Raw genomic sequence first — 19,507 nt, forward strand, 5'->3', positions numbered from 1 at the left:
CCGGGGCCCCACGCCTGTATGCAGGGCGCAGTGGAGCGGCTGTCGCCGTGTGAGGGGCATTTGGGTGCGTTTTTATTTATTCTGACTAAAAAAAGCCCCCCAAACCTCGCCAGATCCTCTGTGCCAGAAGTTCAAAGCAGGGCTCCCGGGGTGAGGGCCCGCGGGGGCGCTGAGGTGGGCGTGGGGGCGGTGTCGTGTCCTCCCACCCTGCGGCCAACCCCAACCGCTTGTGGGGACAGGGAGGCGGGGGGCTGGATATCGAGGTTACTCTCCTTTTTCCTCTCGCTCCAGAAGAAATTTTCAGAATTAAACACCCTGAGGAGGAGGAAGCCCCAAATACTTGTGGAAAGATACCTCCGCAGTAGAAGCAGGTGCAAAATCACGCGTTTAGAGGAAAAGAAGAAAAAAGGGCAATTGAAAGAGCGTTCACGTCAGGGATAAGTGGTGAGGCTGAGAGTACCTTTTACAAAATGCAGCATCTGAGCACAGTGTCTCACGTTAAAGTTTTAAGCTGGAATGCAGTGAAGATGCGGTCGTTTAGTAAATGGGATGTGACGGGTGTTGTGGGACGATCCTGACAAATCCCTTCTGGTATGCAGACGGGGTGGCATAGTAACCTTGTTTTACATAACATCATTAATGAGATTCTTGGCTGAACTCAAAACAGTTTGAAGAATATACTTTATTATAAAAATGTGCAACTATCCATGAAACTTTATTAGGCAGTATTTTGTATTACAATCATTGGAGGAGTCAAAGTCAGGTCTTTGCTGTTCTTCTGTCCTTGTTCAGGTCTAAACAGAACTACGTAAGCATACTTTACAACTAAATTCCACTGATGAAATAACAGTAAATTCCACTGGTGGAATAACAGTAGCTTCCATGTGATACATTAGTAAATTGTTATTTTCATGAATGTAATATCAAAAGCAAGAGGAAGGCTTGCACGCCTAAGTAGTTTTGGTAGTCAGAAATGAAAACTTAGAAGTCTTGTTCCATTGTGGAAATCCAAAGGCAATACGGTCAACATGAGAATTTATTATTTGGAATGTTAAACGTTAAAAGGAATGGTTGGGTAAAAACTTTTTTCTATGATTCCAAATGCACCACTTTGAATAAGGTTTATTGTCAAAATATACTGTAGCAATAATTTATAAGTAAAATCACACTCGGAGAGCTTTGCGGAGAATGTACAGTCTGTGCAGGCTAGTCTGGCACTGATAGACAGCCCAGGCCGTTGCCTATGAAATCTCACCCACCAAAGTCTTCCCTTGCACTCACTGCTGACTGCTCATGGAGCTTCTTGAAGCTTTCTTTCAGAAGGGTAGAGGAAAAATGATCAACTTTATGCATTTAATAGACCAAATTTTGGTGGTCTCTAACAATAAAAGAAACTGTGAGAGTCTTAATGGCTGTGTGAACCCTGCTTGTGAGACAACTGCACAGAACTCTGGAAATTTAGAGTAAGGCATGATTTAATGTAAAGTTTTTGAGAAGGAGAAAGGTAGTGTGAGTCAATGTCTGCTGGTCAGCCTTTGAATCACCTGAATTGTATCTCTGTTTTAAATCGTAAGGATGGATTTCCACAGGATGACTTTATGGATAAAGGAAGGGGCAAAATCTGGCCTTTGGTATAACATTAAAGTAATACACAGACTTTTTTCCCAGCTGATTTTGGCACCATTATTGCTTTATTCGTTCATCCCACAAACCAGTCACTTCTACTGCTGGCAGAAGTATTCGGGAGCAATATAAATAGGGCTGATGTTTTGTCACTGCAAAGGTACTGAGGCTTTAGGTGAACAGGACTAGACCTTTGTCACTGCAGCCATGTCCCGGGATGTGCTACAGTGCTACTCTTGGTTCTCTCAAAAAATAACAGCATTATGGGGTGAGAAAAACTCCGTTTTGAAGTTGGTAGTTAGACATGGTTCAAATCAACTTGGAGCAGGTGTTGCAGCTGTTTGTCTGTCTATGTGCAACCTTAATTTTTTGCAGTGTTGGATTTGATAAGGACTCAGGCTGTCGTTGGCTGGGTTAACGCTGTCGGGAGCAGGCTCACAGATATTGTAGAGGTATGAGCTTTACTGTCATGGTGTAGAGAGTCACTGACATTAAGAGACTGTCTTGTAGCAGCTTTGATTGCTTTTGAATTGGTGATGTGGAATACTTATGCTAAATGGCTTTCACAAGCACTTACTGCATACAGAAGCTGCTGGTTCCTGAGCAGGCTCATGGCGTTGTCAGTCCAGCAAGCTGCTCCCACCGAAAGAGCCCCCCACCTTTTTTAGGTACTGGTTCCACAGGCAGCTTCTCCTTGTGATGGAATTTGCTGTCTAGGGGAGCAAGTCTGGCATCAGGTGACAGCTGAAACCCCAGCTGTTTAAGGTAGAATGTAGGTCTCCTCTATTTGCTTAGTTCACACCACAGTCTAATAGACACTTTAGCATGCTTTTTATTTGAAACAGAGCTATTACTACCTTAAGTCTGGTTTGTGTCCACTCTCTGTTGTCCTGCGAATAGATTATGTGGACTCCACAGGTGTTTAAGCAAGTGGTGGACAGGCTGTGGAGCTGGGAGTGCTATGGCCACGTTTCCATGGTACCTGGACTCAGTTGGTGAATATGCAGCCCAGCGACCTGTGTCACTGACCTGTCTTTTCTCCATCATACCTTTAGTTTCCTTCATAACATATGTGCCTTCAGTCGAATTTAAATACTCTTGATACTATCTGCAGGTTTTGTTTTAACCTGCGTATCCCAAACTACTTTCAGCTCAGTTATATGAAAGTTGACTATAAACACCTAAGTTGAACACATTCATAATACAATAAATATTCAGTTTCTTTGAAACGTAAAGGTCAGGAGCGTACACAAGTGCTCTGCTTATTTGTGGCTATTTGGCATTAGGCTCTGCTTGACAGAAAAGATTACACACTGGGCAAAAGTGACGAAAACATAACTCACTTTCTGTAGTGCACTTGTTATATACATTCTCATGAAAAACTGAAATACAAGTTAAATACATACTTATTTTATTCCAGGCTATAGAATAAGTGTATTTAGGCAGTTTTTCAAAGTGTATTGTACACTGCATGCACAATAAATCAGTTTAATAGCTTGACTGTTTTACAATTTGTGTTCAAAGAACTGTATGATAGGCAATGAGATCATGTTACGGCATGACTTGTTGTCCATCTAGACCATGTGCATTTTTTTCATAAAAAAATTTTGGGAAACCCAAACGGATGGATGAAGAGTGTATTAAACATTTTAATATGAGCATTTGCTCCAAGAAGGAAACTTCACGTGTTATGTTAAATTTTTAAATCCCTCCAAATAGAGGATTTAAGACAAGAAGTTTTGAACGTGATTTCATTGCAGTATTACACTGAAGATTGGTGTAGTATTTTTCAAAATGATGTAACAGTTTCCAAATACAGATTTTTTGAATCTTACGCTAGAAATCAAGATAATATTTTAGGGTGTGCACATTTAGCTTTAAAACTGTCTGTGAAAGGATGACTTGTCTGTGCTGACAAGAACTTCTACCTGTGTGAAATATCTTATAAAGATAGTTTATGACTAGCAGGTCACCATCAAATAGTAACATTAAGGATATTCAAGTCTACATTTGTAAAGACTTAATGCATGCAGTTTTGTCTCTTAAACATTGCTTAGATGCGTGGACTAAATGTATTGTGCCTCAAACACCAACAAACTTGAAATTACACTATGTAAATATATACATATATGATGCTGTATATGTTTAGTACCACAGTAAATATAACTGTAATCAAATGATACTAGACATATGTAGGACCATAGTTAAATTCCAATTAAGAAAAAAAAGCCAGAAAAATTCATTTTTTCTAACAGCATTTCACAGTAGGAGGAGGCAGTCCTTTTTTCACTGAATTTTCCCCCCTCAGGATTTGTAAACATCATAGCTATTATTCTATCAGTATAATAATTGAATATTTTATTCATAATGGTAAGTAGCTAACCAACATGAATAAAGTTGTCATAACACGATAACACTTTCAGACAAAACAGGTATTTATTAAAAGGAACATTTATAAATATTTTGTCTTGCATTTTAAACTACATTTTCATAAATAACAATATTTAAAAGTGCTGAATATGGTAGGATAGTCAGCAACGCCACTGTAAACAGATTTGTTTTCCACTTTGCAGATTTTTTTTTTTTTAGATCCCATTTTGTCAAACACTACAACAGTTAAAATATTTGCATAGGGAATAGAGAATAGCCCTTTTAATCATCTCCTGAATTCTATTTAAATTACAAAACCAAATGAGTTTAAGAAACAGTTCATTAAATTGTTCGTATATATATCCAAAAAAAGCACACAGGTTTCAAGTAAAAAGAATGATTAAAAAAATTCCCCAGACTTGCTTTTTGAAGCATGTTCAATAAATTAAAAAAATGAGAGGTAGTAAAACAAAGGAAAAAAAAAATAAGCCCCAGAAAATAAACTAAGACCTGCATCCCACCCGTTACTGTATAGCAGCAGACCCGCCTGGGCGGCAGCGTCTCCAAGCGAGAGCCGGCACCGGAGGCTGCCTGCGAGGAGTAACCGGGTGGTTGGAGCCACGTGTGTTGGGGCTAGATTCCACTCAAGGACACAACTGCCAGACCTTCCGGTCCCATCGAAAGCAAGGGGCTGATGCCGTGTTTAGTCCTGTGTGAGTGAGAAGAACCTTGCCTCTGAAGTCTTAGTATAAGACCAGAGTTGTCAGTGTTAAATATATATATATACACGCATGCATCCATACATATATATATATTTAACAAGTATTCAAAGCCATTTCTTGGTATATCTTTAGCAGTTTGTGAGGGATGCTAACGCTCATTTTGCTTGTATATGGTAGGTATGAAGATGGTTTTTTTTAAGTTCCGAGTCACTGTCTCTTTAAACATCAAAATGCATCCTAAAATTGGACTTTTTTTGATAAAAAGGCCAAGCAAACACCTATTAAAAACACCATGGCAGCCCAGCGATGGGAGTACTGTGCTGCCTTAGCTCTGATTAAGGGCTCAGTACAGGATTCTTTACCCAGGAAAGACACGCGTTGTGTTTCCGTAGGCATTTTGCTTGGGTAAGGACTGCAGGTTTAGGAGCCCTTGAAGTTTGGTTTAATATTACTCTCCAAACCCCTCGTTTTCAAGGAGTTACTCGAAATCAATGAGGTTAGAAGCTAAGATAAGACTTCTTTAACCTGCCACCTCGTAAAACATTACTTTGTTTAAAAACATTTTTTCACTGGATTTAGCTTTCAAAAAAAAAAATCTTACAGGACAGATGCAATCCATCAAAATGTTCTAAAATGCTCTAAAATGCTACATGTAGGCAATCTTTTATTAAATTTCTTTATTAAAAAAACTAAATTATCAAGCTTTTTGTTTTTTTGTTTTTGTTTTTCTTTTTTTGCTGAAGTACATAACATTATACAACAGTGTTAGAACTGGATAGCCAGTCTTTAATAAATCAATTACAGTATCTGACATCTGAAATGTACATTGAAAATCTTTGTTCTTTTAACAATTAAACAATATCAGCGCATAGATTGTGTCACCCAGATACGGATCCCTTTAAGTGGTTTGTGCTTTTTTTTTTCTTCTTTTTTTTTTTTTGACATTGCAAACTCTGTAATGAAAATGCCACAGTTTTGGCAGTGAACAGCCAGAGGAATCCTCCGCTTGATTTATTTTAAATAAACAGTGATAAATAGCTCTTTTTTTTTCTGTACAGAAATATTGGCTTCAAAAAGTCAGTGTATTGTACTCAGTAGAGCATGTTCAGTAATGCTACACCTTAAAAATTGGCTTTTTTCAGTTAGTGATGTTAAAAAATGCAAGCCTCTTTCTGGTTTGCTGCAATTGTTTCTATGTACCATAAGACTGTATTGCACAAAAAAAGTTCTTAAATACAGATATAATTTATGTTATTGGATTAAATATTGCAACAACTAAGTGGTAAGTGAAGCAGTTTTACCTTGCACATGCAGTGTGAGGATACACAAGGAGACTGTTCATAAAACTACAAATACATCATTGCAATCTTGACTGCAGTAGGGTGAAAGGAGTGTGAAACAAATGTATTTTGGCAAATCCATTGTTCCCCTCCCGTGCCATCTCGAGCAAGGAGGACCTTGGTAAAAATGTAGACAGAGACCATAATACGTATTTGTTTTCTTCACAGTAGCCTGAGTAGTGCTAAACTGTAGTTCTCCAGGAACCCAGCTCCAGATGTTATTAAACTACTTTTCTTCCATCCCACCCACCCCCCAAAAAAATCAAGTTATTTTGTTTGAAAATTAGAACTAAGTTTCAGAAGTAGAGCCTGTAATACTTTCAACGAGAGACTTATAAATCTGAGAGTTCAAAAACCTTGGAAAAGAGTCTCTGTGCATTAGGGTGTATATCTGGAGTTGGGCATCTTCATACATGTGAGGGCTGGGATCCAACAAATTTCTGTTGATCACTTCTCTCACACGGGAATCAAGACTAACCTGAAGAAGATAAGAACAGACTAATATTAAACAGTAATATCAGAAAGGCTGTTATGTGTAACTTTTATTTCACGGGGGTCCCCAGAACATGCCAGAGTTTGTCAATTTATTCAAGTAAGGCTCTGTGCTTCTTTTAGGGCCACCACACAGTTACAGACTGAGACCATCAGCTCTATTTCAGTTTTGACTTGGTCTTTGCATCCATCTTAATATCTGTAAGATGAAGTGCAGCCGTATAACAGAAAAAATACAATGCAACTAAATAAAGCTCTGCAGCAACCTGGATTTCCCAAAATATGCTATTTTACTTTTTTTTTTTACTTATTTAAAATTATTTCAATGAATGTTGAATTACTCTTATTCAGAGAGCTGAAATGTTTTTTTTCTGACCCTTTAGCAGACTTTTGTTCAGCATTCTCTTCTGGCTGCCCTGCAGATTTTTTCCCAATTTTTTTCAGACACTACACTTGTTACTCGCAAATTACCCAGAGGTTTTTTGTCATTTTTATCATATTAATCTCCCTGTTAATATTAACTATTTCAGATTTGTTCTTTTTTTCAAGGCCCTTTAACAGCTGGTGATTTTCAGGATATCATGTGTCTGTATTGAAGTTGTTAGCAAGTTTCAGTTTTAGCTTCTCATTTACTTTCCATTTGTAATGAACTCCTGCACCTAGGCAGAAAAGGGCATATTATGCTTGGGATGAAAGCACAGATGATATTAGAATATTCTTTAGAAGTTTGAGTGAATGTACAGCTTATCCACAAAATACTCAAAAAACAGTAAAATTAATGCCTTCTGGATTAAACGAAATGGCAGTAGCAGGGAAAGCCACTGGGGCCAGCAAAGGTTTACTCAGCTAAGAAGAAAAAGGCTAAAAGACTGAATAGAGAAATACCAAGTATAGATCAGTTAAGCTACTGTGATTTACACCGGTTTGCAGCCTGCAACCATGTAAATAGATATTCATATTGTCTGAAGGATTGAGTTGAACCCTGGAAAGCTCCACGTACTGAGATAGCTTGGTATGTGAAGGATGCTAACAGACATGAAAACTCAGAACGTGTGTGGATGTGTGAGCGGTGAAACAAAGTATTTGAAATCAGTGGGATGGGATGAGGTGGGGTGGGGTGGGGTGGTAGTGAGGAGATATCTTCAGTACCAACTACAGAATCTGTCATTGTTGGTTTGTTGGCATATTGGAGTATATTACTGCTACAGCAGGCAAGCTCGCTCTTCTCCAAGATTTGCTGTTACTTGGTCACAAGGCACAACTGCGATGCAGCCTAACTATGAGTAAATTGTTGCCCGTTCATGCTAGCAAACCGTACCTATTACTCAAGTATGCTACCTCTGCAGAACATCCATTACGCCTGCTTAGCCCGATTCTCTCTACATCCATCTACATTCATCTACACATCATCTGCAATCCATCTACACGCTCCATCCAAGTGCTCAGCACCCCAGGGCGCAGCAGGCGTCCCAGCTGTACGCCTCCCATACGGATGGGCAGGGGTGCTGCATCGGCTGCCATCAACAGCCTCCCCCCCTTTCCCATCCTGGCGGGGCTGCCTGGGCAGCCCCCCAGCTAGCTGAGTTAAGGGATCGATCCATCTGAAAGTGGCTGTTTCTCAACCCAGGCATTTTTCTGATCGAATTCATTGTGTAACTAATGTAGCTGTGCAAGCAAACCGGGCTGCTCAGCAGGAGCGAACAGATCAGTGGGGCTGCTCGAACAGTGTCTACCTGCTTTTAGACACAACAGTGTGCAAGGGTGTAGCGTTTATGGTAGTTTAAAGAAGCTGTGTTGCAGCCATGTATCTTTGGAATTTATTGGAATAGATTTCAATCCTAGACCATTGCATTTCTGTAGCACAGAAGTGGCACACTAAGATTTAAGCAGTTCTCCCCCTGACACATATGCACATGCACGTATCTTAGCAAAAACAGTTTGTGCAGGTAGCTAATCGGTTCTTCATTATCAAATATAATAGCTGGGATAAAAAGCTCAAATTTGGCAGGGTGGTGGGGTTTTGTGCCATTGAATCTACTAAAAGTTAATTGCACTTATAGAATGAAAAAATGTAATTATGGAACTATTAATTTACATTGTAGTTTTTCAGTGACTCGCTAAAGCCATGTGGCAAAACTAGTTGGAATTACAGAAGGTATTTCCTTGCTACACAGATGAATACAAGGTATGTGTTCAGAACACTAAGACTTTCTGCCTCAGTAACTTCATCACTGAACAAGTGATGCTAAATATTTCGGCTCTTATGCCAAAAGATAACATCTGGAATGGGATGCCTGGATGAACAAGAACTTTTCAGCTCCCATGCTGATCTAAAGCATTGCAGGCAGTTCTTGTTTGTCTCATAAGATGTCCAGTAGGGGCAGGAGCAACTGGATTGATGACCTGCACGCATGTCCGGTGCATCAAGTTTGTGACTAGTTTTGTTAAACCCTAAGTCAAACAACATTTAGTTAGTATTTGAATTTCAACTGCTGGTTGATTTTAGCTTAAAAAGACAGCTGAGCATTCAGCACATATATATGTATTAGAGATATTATATTATGTTATAAGGAAAACTCATTATTAGCTTGCTGCGCTGGCAGTTATCTCACTCCAAAGCAGAAGTATACACTATGGCACAAGAGAAGATAATGGAGCTATAAATTGCTGTTGGCTTCATTCATATGAATGAAGTTGCAAATTATTACTGCATGTAGCGCAGAAGTAAAATGTAGGAAGCAAGGTCCACAGTGAGCATAAATTAGCATAATGCTATTGAGTAGAAAGTCAGATGCAATGCACATAGACAAGGCAAAGGAGCTGAAGGTACGTGACGTGGTCTAAGAAAGACTCTTCTATAGTGCTTATATATTTATATATTGCAAAAGATGGTTTGATAGGGGATTCTTTTTCATTGCTCCAGGTGAAGATCATTTCAGAATTTGTCTATTTCAGTATAAGGGTTGAAAAAAATCTCATATAATTTCCTAGATAGTATCATACCTTTCATTAGGGAAAATATGTGGTCTCCATTCCTGGATTCTCACATAGGAATTACCGGTGCAAATTTAGATTTTCTCCCAGACAGCTGTTGCAGCAGATAAATCTATAATGATTCTGATTTAAATTTCCTAATTTTGGTGCCTTTTCTCCAGAAGTCCATTTGTATTACTTACTTCCTCTCTCTGGCAGGCATGTAGCGTTACTAAAGAAGCATACCTATTTGTCAGCCTTCTCTTACTGGAGTTTCTCGAGTCTTACAGTGAACTTTGAGGTGTTGTAGCCAGTGATGCTAAATGGCCCAGCACCTGTGTCTCTACTTTTTCTGTCCCTTCCTTTCCTGATTTAATGTCCATACTAAGACGTTCATCTGACAGATCAGGCAGCCTTTCAGACCCCCATCTGGAAATCCAGGGTATAACATTTCTGCTCTGGAATAACAGAAGATGCATATGTAACATTTACAGCTTTACCTCTTTTGGTGATAGTATAGAAATGTAATCTTCATATATAAGTCTAGCTTTTTCTTCAATAACTTTCTTGTTCTGCTCCTGCTTTAGATCTTCACATGCAAGCCAGAAAAGCAGGTTCTCCTCACTATACTCCGTTCGAAGAAACTCTCTGAAAAGGTTCCTCCCAGCTGGTGTTTTCATCATCTTGTCAAAATTCTGAGCCCAAGACAAAATTTCATCTGCAGTAGGGTTTTGGCTGCAAAAGCAAAGTATCATTACAAATATGCTTCTATTTTCGTAACACTGTTTTCATACATTTGTCCAAAAATTCTCCTTTCAACTGCACTTTAGTCCACAGTGGAAACTGGAAGCAACAAGGCTTCAGCGGTGACAGGCAAATTTTGTTCACTCTTCACTTGTGCATTCATTATCTGAATAGCCCTCTAAATGTGTTTAATGTTACGCGACATGCACTTGGCTTTCTACAAGTTCTCTACCAGTGTTGTTAGCCATCAGACTCAAAGACAAAATCCCACAACAACACTGAATTCCTGCCTCTGCAGTTACAGGAGATGTGATTTCAGGAAGCTGGCAACAGACTCTCTTTCACGAGGGGTTTAGATGACACCTGATGTCCCTGCCTGCTTCTGATGGTGTTTGGCCAATCACTGGCTGCCACCCAATTTGGTTCAGGAAGGACAAGAAAAACAAAAGGCTCTTGGCAGCCAAGAGCATACTAATGAGGCCCAACAAAATAGTGATTCAGAGAGCTTTTAAATTAGCATATTTCTCTGTGCTTGTACCTAAGGGTTGCTAAGCTTCCCTCTGTTTGGTGCTATTGACCTGAATGATGATCTATTGGCACGAGATGTGATGGATGTTGCTGGCAAAACTGGAGAGAGAAGAAAGGGGAAAAGTCCTTATTCCCATTTTCTGAAGGAAACTATTTGTGGCTTGTAACAGTGGACGCGCTGGATAAGTGATCAGAAGACTAACTTGCGTCACTAATCCATTAATGTACCAATGAATAGCTTGAGAAGGTAATATTCCAAGTTACTTAACAACAATTAAATATGGTTTCAAACTTAATTCTGAGCATTCACCCTCCTCTTCCTGATAGGATCCAACACAAGAGCTTTACTAGCTGTTGTTAATAGCTTCTGTGTAATCATGTTGCACAGTAAGTGACATTTGTCTATATGATTTCTCTTCAAGTCCATTTATCAACTCCTACTCTGCATGCAAGGCAGACTGGATGATGGGAAGCTATTTGTGATAGCTTTTCGGCAGTCCAAAAGATGTAATAAATGAGAAGGTGTTTAACATTTAAAATATACAGCAAAATAATTGTAATCTGAACCAAAAAGTATAAACATACAGATTTGAAGGTGAAAAGTCCTCTGTCTGAGGAGACTGAAAAGAACCTGCTGAAGTGGATGGAGCTGACAAGCATCCTGTGCTCCCTCGTTGTCTATTGGGAAGCTCTCTTCATGACAGTATTTTGTGGAAATTTCTGATGTTGTCTTCTTGTAAATGACCATGCGCAGCAATGAAGAAGTAGCAACGAATGAAGTAGCAACAAGAAGATGTTTGGGTTGCTCTTGCCATCAATCATATCCTCTAGAATTAAGTTTTAATTTGCTTTTTATGGGATTAGAGAATTCAAGGCCACTGATATGTTAGCATTTTTTCAACACAATAAACATGGGCCCAAGCTTTAGACAGAAATAGAAGCTCAGGCTTTCAGTGCATGTTAGCCTGTTTTTCAAGGTATGTGTTTCTTTGGTTAATTCCAATGAAACCGTGGTCCAAGCTGTTTATGAAAGGTAGCCATGATAAAAACCTGACTGTAAAGTACACTTATGCTGGTTAGATTTTCTTCTTGTCTGGATAAACAGAAGAAAATGATCCCACAGGTAGCACAGGCTTCTTACAGAGACCCACAGGTCTATGGAACCATCCTTGCACCTCCCATTCCTCCCCACCTTCCCCACAAATAAGAAACTGTAAGTAAGCCTGACTTACGAATGTCTCTGCTGGCATTTCATCGTCAGGACAGATTTTGCTTCCTTTTGTGTAGAATTTTTTGAAGGAAAAGTAATTAAAAGGACACTCTTAAAGCATAAAACTCAAGGCAATTCTTGATATTAGTTATAGGCAAATTAAAAACATTTGTTAGGCAACAGTTTGACCAACTCACCATTCTTCTATGACTTGGATACTCTCCATTTTGGTCGTATGTGCTGGCCTTCCTGCATTGTCTCCTCTATCTTCATTCCTAACAGTGAGGCTGCAATGTAGTACAACACTTTATTTTGTCTAGAGAAAGTTAATTTAAAACAATGACTAAAGTAATGCAAACTTTTAAAATATACAAACCTATGTAAAGTGTAATTTTTCACTCTTGCCCCTAAATTTTACAACCACAGTTTGGAGAGAAATTTTTGATAATGACTTTTTCCCTTAATTCTGATTAATGTTAATTAACAGTTGCTATTAGCATGTGTAATTTTTTTACAAGCTCACAGTTAACCCACTGAAAGATGGACGTAAACTTAGAGGTCACTTCTGGAGTGATTTCACTTAGTATATTGAGAATATTAGTAACAATAAGGATGGGGGGGATAAGAATATCTGAATTGGGTATTGACAAGGCTTTGGTGCCCCATCGGTTCTGGATGGTTGTTCATTCTTTATGAACGTTCCCTTTTTTCTTTCCAGGATACGGTGGCAGTAGATGGCTTGGGTACAGAACTTAGGTCGTGGCAGCTCCTTATGATTTTCTTCTCTGACCCAAATTCATTTTTCAGTCCAAAAAGTAAAACTTACTGGCCTCTTAATAGAAAGGCATCCATTACCTTCACATTACCAGAAGAAAGGAAAAGAAAGACTTCCTTTAGGTGAGGATGTTTTTAAATTAATTTTTTTTCTTCTCTTTTGAGCTGATAACTGGCATCATGTATTTTTCTGTAAATATCTTTTAAATTGGATTTGCTTTAGCGGTAGCAACTTCCTCTGTGCGTGCTGTCTAAGAATGTTCTGGAACATGGTATTGCCACTGAAAACACAATTCCTGATAACTACTGCAATAAAGCACATTTTGAATGGCATAAGTATTCATAAAGGAAACCTAGTTCCAATAATTAAGCTTAAGAAGTGGAACATAGTAATGAGATGGAGATTTCCCCTCATCAGGTGTCCCTTGCATGTCCAATTGAGAGAAAACAAGCAACTAAACAAAAAAATCTCCCCTCCCAATCCTAACAGAGCTCATATTTTGAATATTGAGTATTCACCATACAACAATGCTCTCAGTCATCCTAAGTGGCGATATACAAAAATATGTTGGTAGCATAAAGCTTCTCCCTCCCCCACTAATCTGAATAACTGCTCAGCTCTAAGAAGAAATCCCAGCTTTGAGACATTTTTAGCACCAGTAACTTTCTTTCTAGCCCCTCTGCATTTATGAGTTTCATCAACACTTTTTCAAGCGCTTGCCAAAGTTTATAGGTGAACTCGAATGCTCATCTGAAAAGTGGAAGTTTAAGCTCCCAGGCAAAGCAGAGCACATATTAAGACTTAAACATTACAAAGACATACACTTTCAAAAAAAAGCTGTTTGATACTGGTTGCTCCTTCACTTACCTGCCAAGACCTTAGTTCAGGCCCTTGGTCCTGCTTCCCCTGTTACAGCGTAGGAATGCAGCTCCAGTGCTGCTAAGGTGTTAGGGTGTCATCAACTGCTGCAGGAGAAACAACACATCCTGAACTCTGGGGTTGGCAGGTAAAAAGCCTTTCCGTCTCCTCTGACCTGTTGCTTGTCAGTCTATAGAGGGAGCACCCAGGAAAGCCAATGGGAGTTCCGTATATAGGAGGAGAAAAAAAGGGGACCATCCATCCACTTTCTGTCTTGTAATCTTTAAGTCCACACATGTAACTGCTTAGGGTCACCTTGCATCTGGCTGGAGCACAAAGTTGGGGTGAGGGAGAAGCAGGGAAGGCACAAACCTTCTCACTCTTCCTCCCTCCCTCCCTCCCTCCCTCCTTTGCAGTCCATAGGTAGAGCAGCATTTGTCTTCTCTGCAAGGTGCAGAGAAGTGAGTGTCCTTTGGTTCCATGGAAGAGTAACACCGTGGAAGGAGGAAACAGCTTCTGTATGTTGGGAATGTAAGAGGGTGTTCACCTGAGTCCATACAAAAGGGAATTAAGCTGCCCATTTTCTTTCCTCCATCACATGAGCAGCAGCTAAGCTGTATTGAGATAATTTACTTGTCAGGAAGTAGGCTTATTCCAAGGTTTGGATGCAGAGTTTTACTGGAAGTAGAAGGTGACTCATCTGAGAGCAGTTAATCAACACTGCTAATTTAATTTGATGTCTGGGATCAAATACTATTGTTTTGCTCATGCACAATCTCTGCTAAACTTAGGAAAACCAACATGGGCGGAAGAAGGTGGAATACAAGTAGTGAGTGGGGAGTAAGAAAGAAAAGTAGGAAAACAGACAAGAAAGCCATGTTGACTTCATTGCACTTTTTTACCAAAGAACTAACGGATAGGCCCTATGCATTTTGATTTTCTAGGAGATTACATCTCAGTAAAGAGTCCAGATGGTGGGCCCAGAGCATAGCGCGTGGTTTTCCGGTGTCTATACCAAAGTGACAATGCGAGGTACACACTTGGCCCTAATTCCTTCATCTCACCATTCGTACCTGGAGTTCAATGGCTGAAGTTAGTCAGCATTGCAAAATAGGGAAGACTCTAAAGAAAGAAGTGTTACACTTGGTTGGAACACTTTCTCAAGTTTTGGTATTGTATTTAAAGCTGTGCTAAATTTATAATACATCTTGGCCTGAATTATGCGTTATGTTTCCAGTGACAAACGCTACACTACATTTCAACTTTTATTTATCTACATCTGTCAAGGCTGGAGTTCCATCGGATACATTACTTTTGATATGTTTTTCCTGTGAAAGAAACCATCATTTTTATACAGAAGTACATTCAATTCAGACATGTTCTGTTTTCACTCAAGGAACTGGTTCATGTTTGCTTAGAAAAAAAAATTAAATATTTATACATTTGTGACTGCTAAGCTAATTTGAAAGCAGCCTTTAAATAACTCTGATCACAGTAAGAGATTGCTACCTTTTGCCTCAAAATGACAGCACTGCATTGCTATTTGCTATGTTGCTATCTTCGGTTGAAAACACCCTATCCTTTCACATTTCTCTGTGGAGTTCAAGCAGTGCCCAGCAGACAAGGCAGCCTGCATACCCTGAGCTGGAGTTCTTGATACATTATTCCATCACGGAAGCTAGCCGATTATGTCAGAAGAATTATGCTGTATAGTGTAAAACTAAACAGAGTAAAAGTAACAGGATAAAGATTAACAAAATGATCTTAGTTAAGGCTTTGAGGAAATCGCTGATATGCCTTATCAAAACATAGTTAAATAAAAAGGAGTGTTCTAGAGAGACATCTGATGTAACTTAACATATATAGTGCCATTATTATTTATTAGTTGGAGTACATCCAGCAGATGTCTTTAAAATTTGGAGATGTAAATTACCCACGACAAAAGGACAAGAAAACCACTAATGCCTTAAAAAGAGAGAATGTGGGGTATCTAAAGGCAGAACTTAAGTGGAAAGCACAAGCACTGGTTTGTTTTCCTATGGAAGTTTTGTTGGAGGTTTGTTCTGCCCATTTTTATGCTGATTCTATTGCTCTGGCGAGTATGGTAAAAAGTACGTCAGCAAGCCCAAGTGGCCTGACCTCGATGTACTTTTCAAATATATCTTGGGTTCCTGACTTCTACAAAAACAATAGTTTCTTTAACTACTGCAGTAGTATTATTAAGAGTAATTTCTCTTTGGAGTGAGTGCATATCTATTTTGCAACTTTACAAACTTTATAAGTAAAAATGTTAATGACCAGGGACTATTTGAAGAAGTATACAATACAAAATGAACAAATTGCCACACATAAGGTTAAACTCATCCAAGTTCCTAGCTGGTGTGTTTTTGGAGGAACTACTGGGATTCAGAAGACTAATCTTTATTTATTTAGCTACTATTATTCAGCTGTTAATATTCATGTTCAGCAATTAAGTAGTTGTTCTGTTGAGTAATTACTTTGCTACATCAGTATTGCAGGCCACTGGTGCATGGTAAGGTAAAAAAGCCAAGCTAATTGGATAAAATCATCAAGAGAGTTGGACTAATTTAAGAGCAAAAATCTCACTGGCTCTTCCTCCAGGTGTTTCCAGCTGTTGGTTTTAGCCTTTTTTTTAAAGTTGCTTAGCATCCCTACTGCTGCACTTAGCTTCTACTGCAATTAAGAAACTGAAAATCATTTAGATCTTGGACCTGATTTTTTGTTCTCTGTCTATCCAGTACACAAATACTCTTTAATTGTTTCGTAGCGTCAGATTCTGATGTAGCAGTAGCCTAAATCTGGTGAATCAGTGAAATTACTGTTACCACTATGGCAAGAAAACTATGCCATTGTGACAGGTGCTAAGATTTTGCCCATGCATGGCTAACAGCAGTTACTATTCACTCAGGTGTTTTCTCAGTTATATGCATCATATGCAGTATATCATCACAGTATTTTGCAATTATGTCTGGCATTGAAAGCCATGTGACGATTAAAGCCTCTTGCCTTAGCGTTTGGGTTTTTTTGGGCTGCCATGAAGGTAAGGAGAAGAAATCAAACTGGGATGCTGTGAACTAGTTGGTGGGCTCTTGGGTTGCCATTCAGGAGGTCTGGGCTCAATTCCTGCTTCTCGGCTGAAGTTTGCGGACGTGAGGCCCTGCCAGGCAACGATTACATTTTAGGCTGAATCTGTGTATGTCACACAGTGGGGCCACGACCCCTCTAGCCACCACTGTAACACAAAAACCTTCCTTATTCCACCCCAAAGGCCACATAAGGCCAGTTGCGCATACATAATCTAAAGGCAGAATTTGGTTTTTAGGTGAAAGTTAATATTCAGTTAAGATCCTCCGGATAATACGTGTTCTGATACGTTTCTTTCACTGATCTGCCCTTTGAAAGAGTGTATCTCACTGGCTCTGCTCTTCACCCTATCCTACTTCTAGGAATTTTTATTATCACCAGATCAAGACACAAAATATTTTTAGGTTATAGGTCCAAAAACAAGAAGGATTTTTTTGATGCTTGAGTCCAGCTTCCAGTGCAAGCGAGCTACAGGCAGGACTGACAAAACTTACATAATGGTGATTTAATAGGTGTGGATTAAGTGGCGGCTTTCTTAAAAAAAACAACTCTCTCCCCCAAAAAAGCACAAGAGATCAGTATTTAATTATGATTTTAAAATTCCACTGCTAGATGATGTAAAATGGTCATTCACCTAAAATGTTGACAAACACAGGTTGAATGTACCGAATAGATTCAGTTAGGAAATATTTTTTTAGGGTCGTTTGGAGGAGGAAAAGCCCTCCTTTAAACAAGCCGGTTAGTGCACTCATTCAGGATTTGAAACACCCTCCCTGTGGGACTGTGGTAGGGTAGATGTCGTTCAAGCTGTTCTGCTGAAGCTGTCCTACCTCGGTAAAATTAGTAGAGTACGCATTACACAAGACAGAAATAAAAGACTCTGAACTTAATGGCAAATCATCATGTAGTGAATACTTAAGCATTTTATGTAAAAAGTACAATATTATACAACTTTGAGGGGAGAGCCTGAAAACAAGAACGTGTGATTAGTGCGTTTTCCTGAAGTGAGGGGAAGGTGCTTTTGAAAACTCTGAAACAAAGATGGGCACCAACCCTACATCTTTCACCAGATGGATAAATACCTTCACTCTTCAACACAAAGTGGTTGTGCCCCTGCCTGCCTCCCAGCCCTTTGATTCCTTTACTTTTATTATAAGTGCCTGGCATAAAACATCCTGTATGAGCAGAAACTTATTTCTTCTGGTTTTAATTTGGATGCAGAAGAAGGGCATGCCAGTGTCTTCTCTCATTTTTGATTGCGGCTCAGTCTGATTAGACTGTCTTCAATACAGCCAGTCATTGAAAAATCAACTGTCTGCACTGCTGTGTTCACAAATGACTCCTGCATGCTGAGGCAGGCTCTGGTAGAAGTCAGAGATGGATGTGGTCCCCGTCTGCAGCCATGAAATAAATAGACAGCTGTGCTGGCACTCTTTAATTTCTTTTATGAAACAAAGAAAAAATTATTTTCTATCATCACCTTGTTTTTCTGACAGCTGGAAGATTTAAGCCCGATAGCAGTGAAAACTAGTCAGGGCTGTGTTTGTTTATGACCAGAGGAGCATGATGATTTTGCTATATTGTACGAAGCAATAATAAGGAAAGATAACTGCAATATTATCATGATCCATTCATAAAGAACAATACAGCTATGTTACTCTCAAAAATCACTTCGACAGAGTCTAGTCAGTAATGCTATATTCTATCTCCCTTTTATTGCCACAAAAATAGGCATCCAAGAGAAAGAAATTATTACATGAACAGAATTATCTTTCTTTTTTTTTTTTCAGGCAAGTAAAGGATAACAAATGCTGCTATCAAAGTTAGGAAAAGAGTTCACTTTTTGTTGCAATAAATGAATATCACCCAGAATAATTATTCTGAGAAAAACTAGAGCTAGACTTATGATTTTTATGAAGAATTGATGCCTTGCACTAGATATTTTCATAGGATCAGAGAAAGTTATATCCTTCATGCCCCTGGCTGTATGAGAAAGGGGATGCATCAGCCATCAGCCATGCGTTGTGGTGCCTTATCTCTCACCTCTGAGACTTTATCTTCTTGGAAGAATAGCTAGACAGACTAAAGCACTTAGACTGTTGTAATAATACCTGTATATGCAAAGCATAGAGGTGCAGAGCAAACTTCAGCCAAATTAGCGGCGCTAAATGAATTCTGGAGCAAAGGCTTGCGTGGACCCCTGGAGGTCTGCAAGGCCAGCATAAGTGATGTGCAGTTCATCCAGAGAAAGACATGAAACAGCAAAAATTGCAAATCTGGTATCTCCATATGTCAGCATTGGTTTTCTGTGAGAAAGTTTGGAAGGTAAGAGTGGTCAAGAGCCTTTGGAGACATTTACTTAAATTGATCAGAATCTGGTCTTAAATCAGTCATCAGAACATGAAAATTTTTGTTCCATAGAAGAAACAGATCAAAAAAATTTGAAGGATTTTTTTCTTTAATTAGTGTCCATCCAGGTTCTTTCATGAGGTAAGATTTATAGATCTTCACTGAATTCAGTAAAGCAATATAGGATGTAGAATTTTATACTGCAAATAAGTTGGAATTTTAGTGAAAAATAGCATCCTGCTCTGAGTAAAAAAATGAATTGTCTTGTGCTTAAATCTAAATGATGGAGATTGTGTTTGGTAGACTGACACAGGAAAGCAGTCTGTTGGGGAAAAGCCAACAATTACCATAAGGCTGTAATCAGCCTACTTGGCAGTGTCCACTGAAACTATAAACTCCTTTCAAAAAGTCCAGGTAC

At 39.1% G+C, this 19,507-nt stretch overlaps 1 protein-coding gene across 2 annotated transcripts in view; it reads right to left on the minus strand.

Moving 5' to 3' along the window:
• Positions 1-6,344: 6,344 nt before the first annotated feature.
• RGS17 (regulator of G protein signaling 17) overlaps positions 6,345-19,507 on the minus strand; it is a 31,474-nt gene continuing 18,311 nt past the window's right edge. Inside the window, exons 3-5 of one of the 2 annotated variants that reach the window (XM_054195990.1) lie at positions 12,200-12,289; positions 10,021-10,255; positions 6,345-6,533 (exon numbers count right to left, since the gene is read on the minus strand). In XM_054195990.1, the coding sequence (XP_054051965.1) occupies positions 6,345-6,533; positions 10,021-10,255; positions 12,200-12,289 (514 nt within the window). The remainder of the gene's footprint in view (positions 6,534-10,020; positions 10,256-12,199; positions 12,290-19,507) is intronic. The other variant, XM_054195989.1, reaches the window with a different exon arrangement.

The sequence above is a fragment of the Rissa tridactyla genome, chromosome 3 (genome assembly GCF_028500815.1).
Source record: "Rissa tridactyla isolate bRisTri1 chromosome 3, bRisTri1.patW.cur.20221130, whole genome shotgun sequence".
In the NCBI taxonomy this organism is placed as follows: domain Eukaryota; kingdom Metazoa; phylum Chordata; class Aves; order Charadriiformes; family Laridae; genus Rissa; species Rissa tridactyla.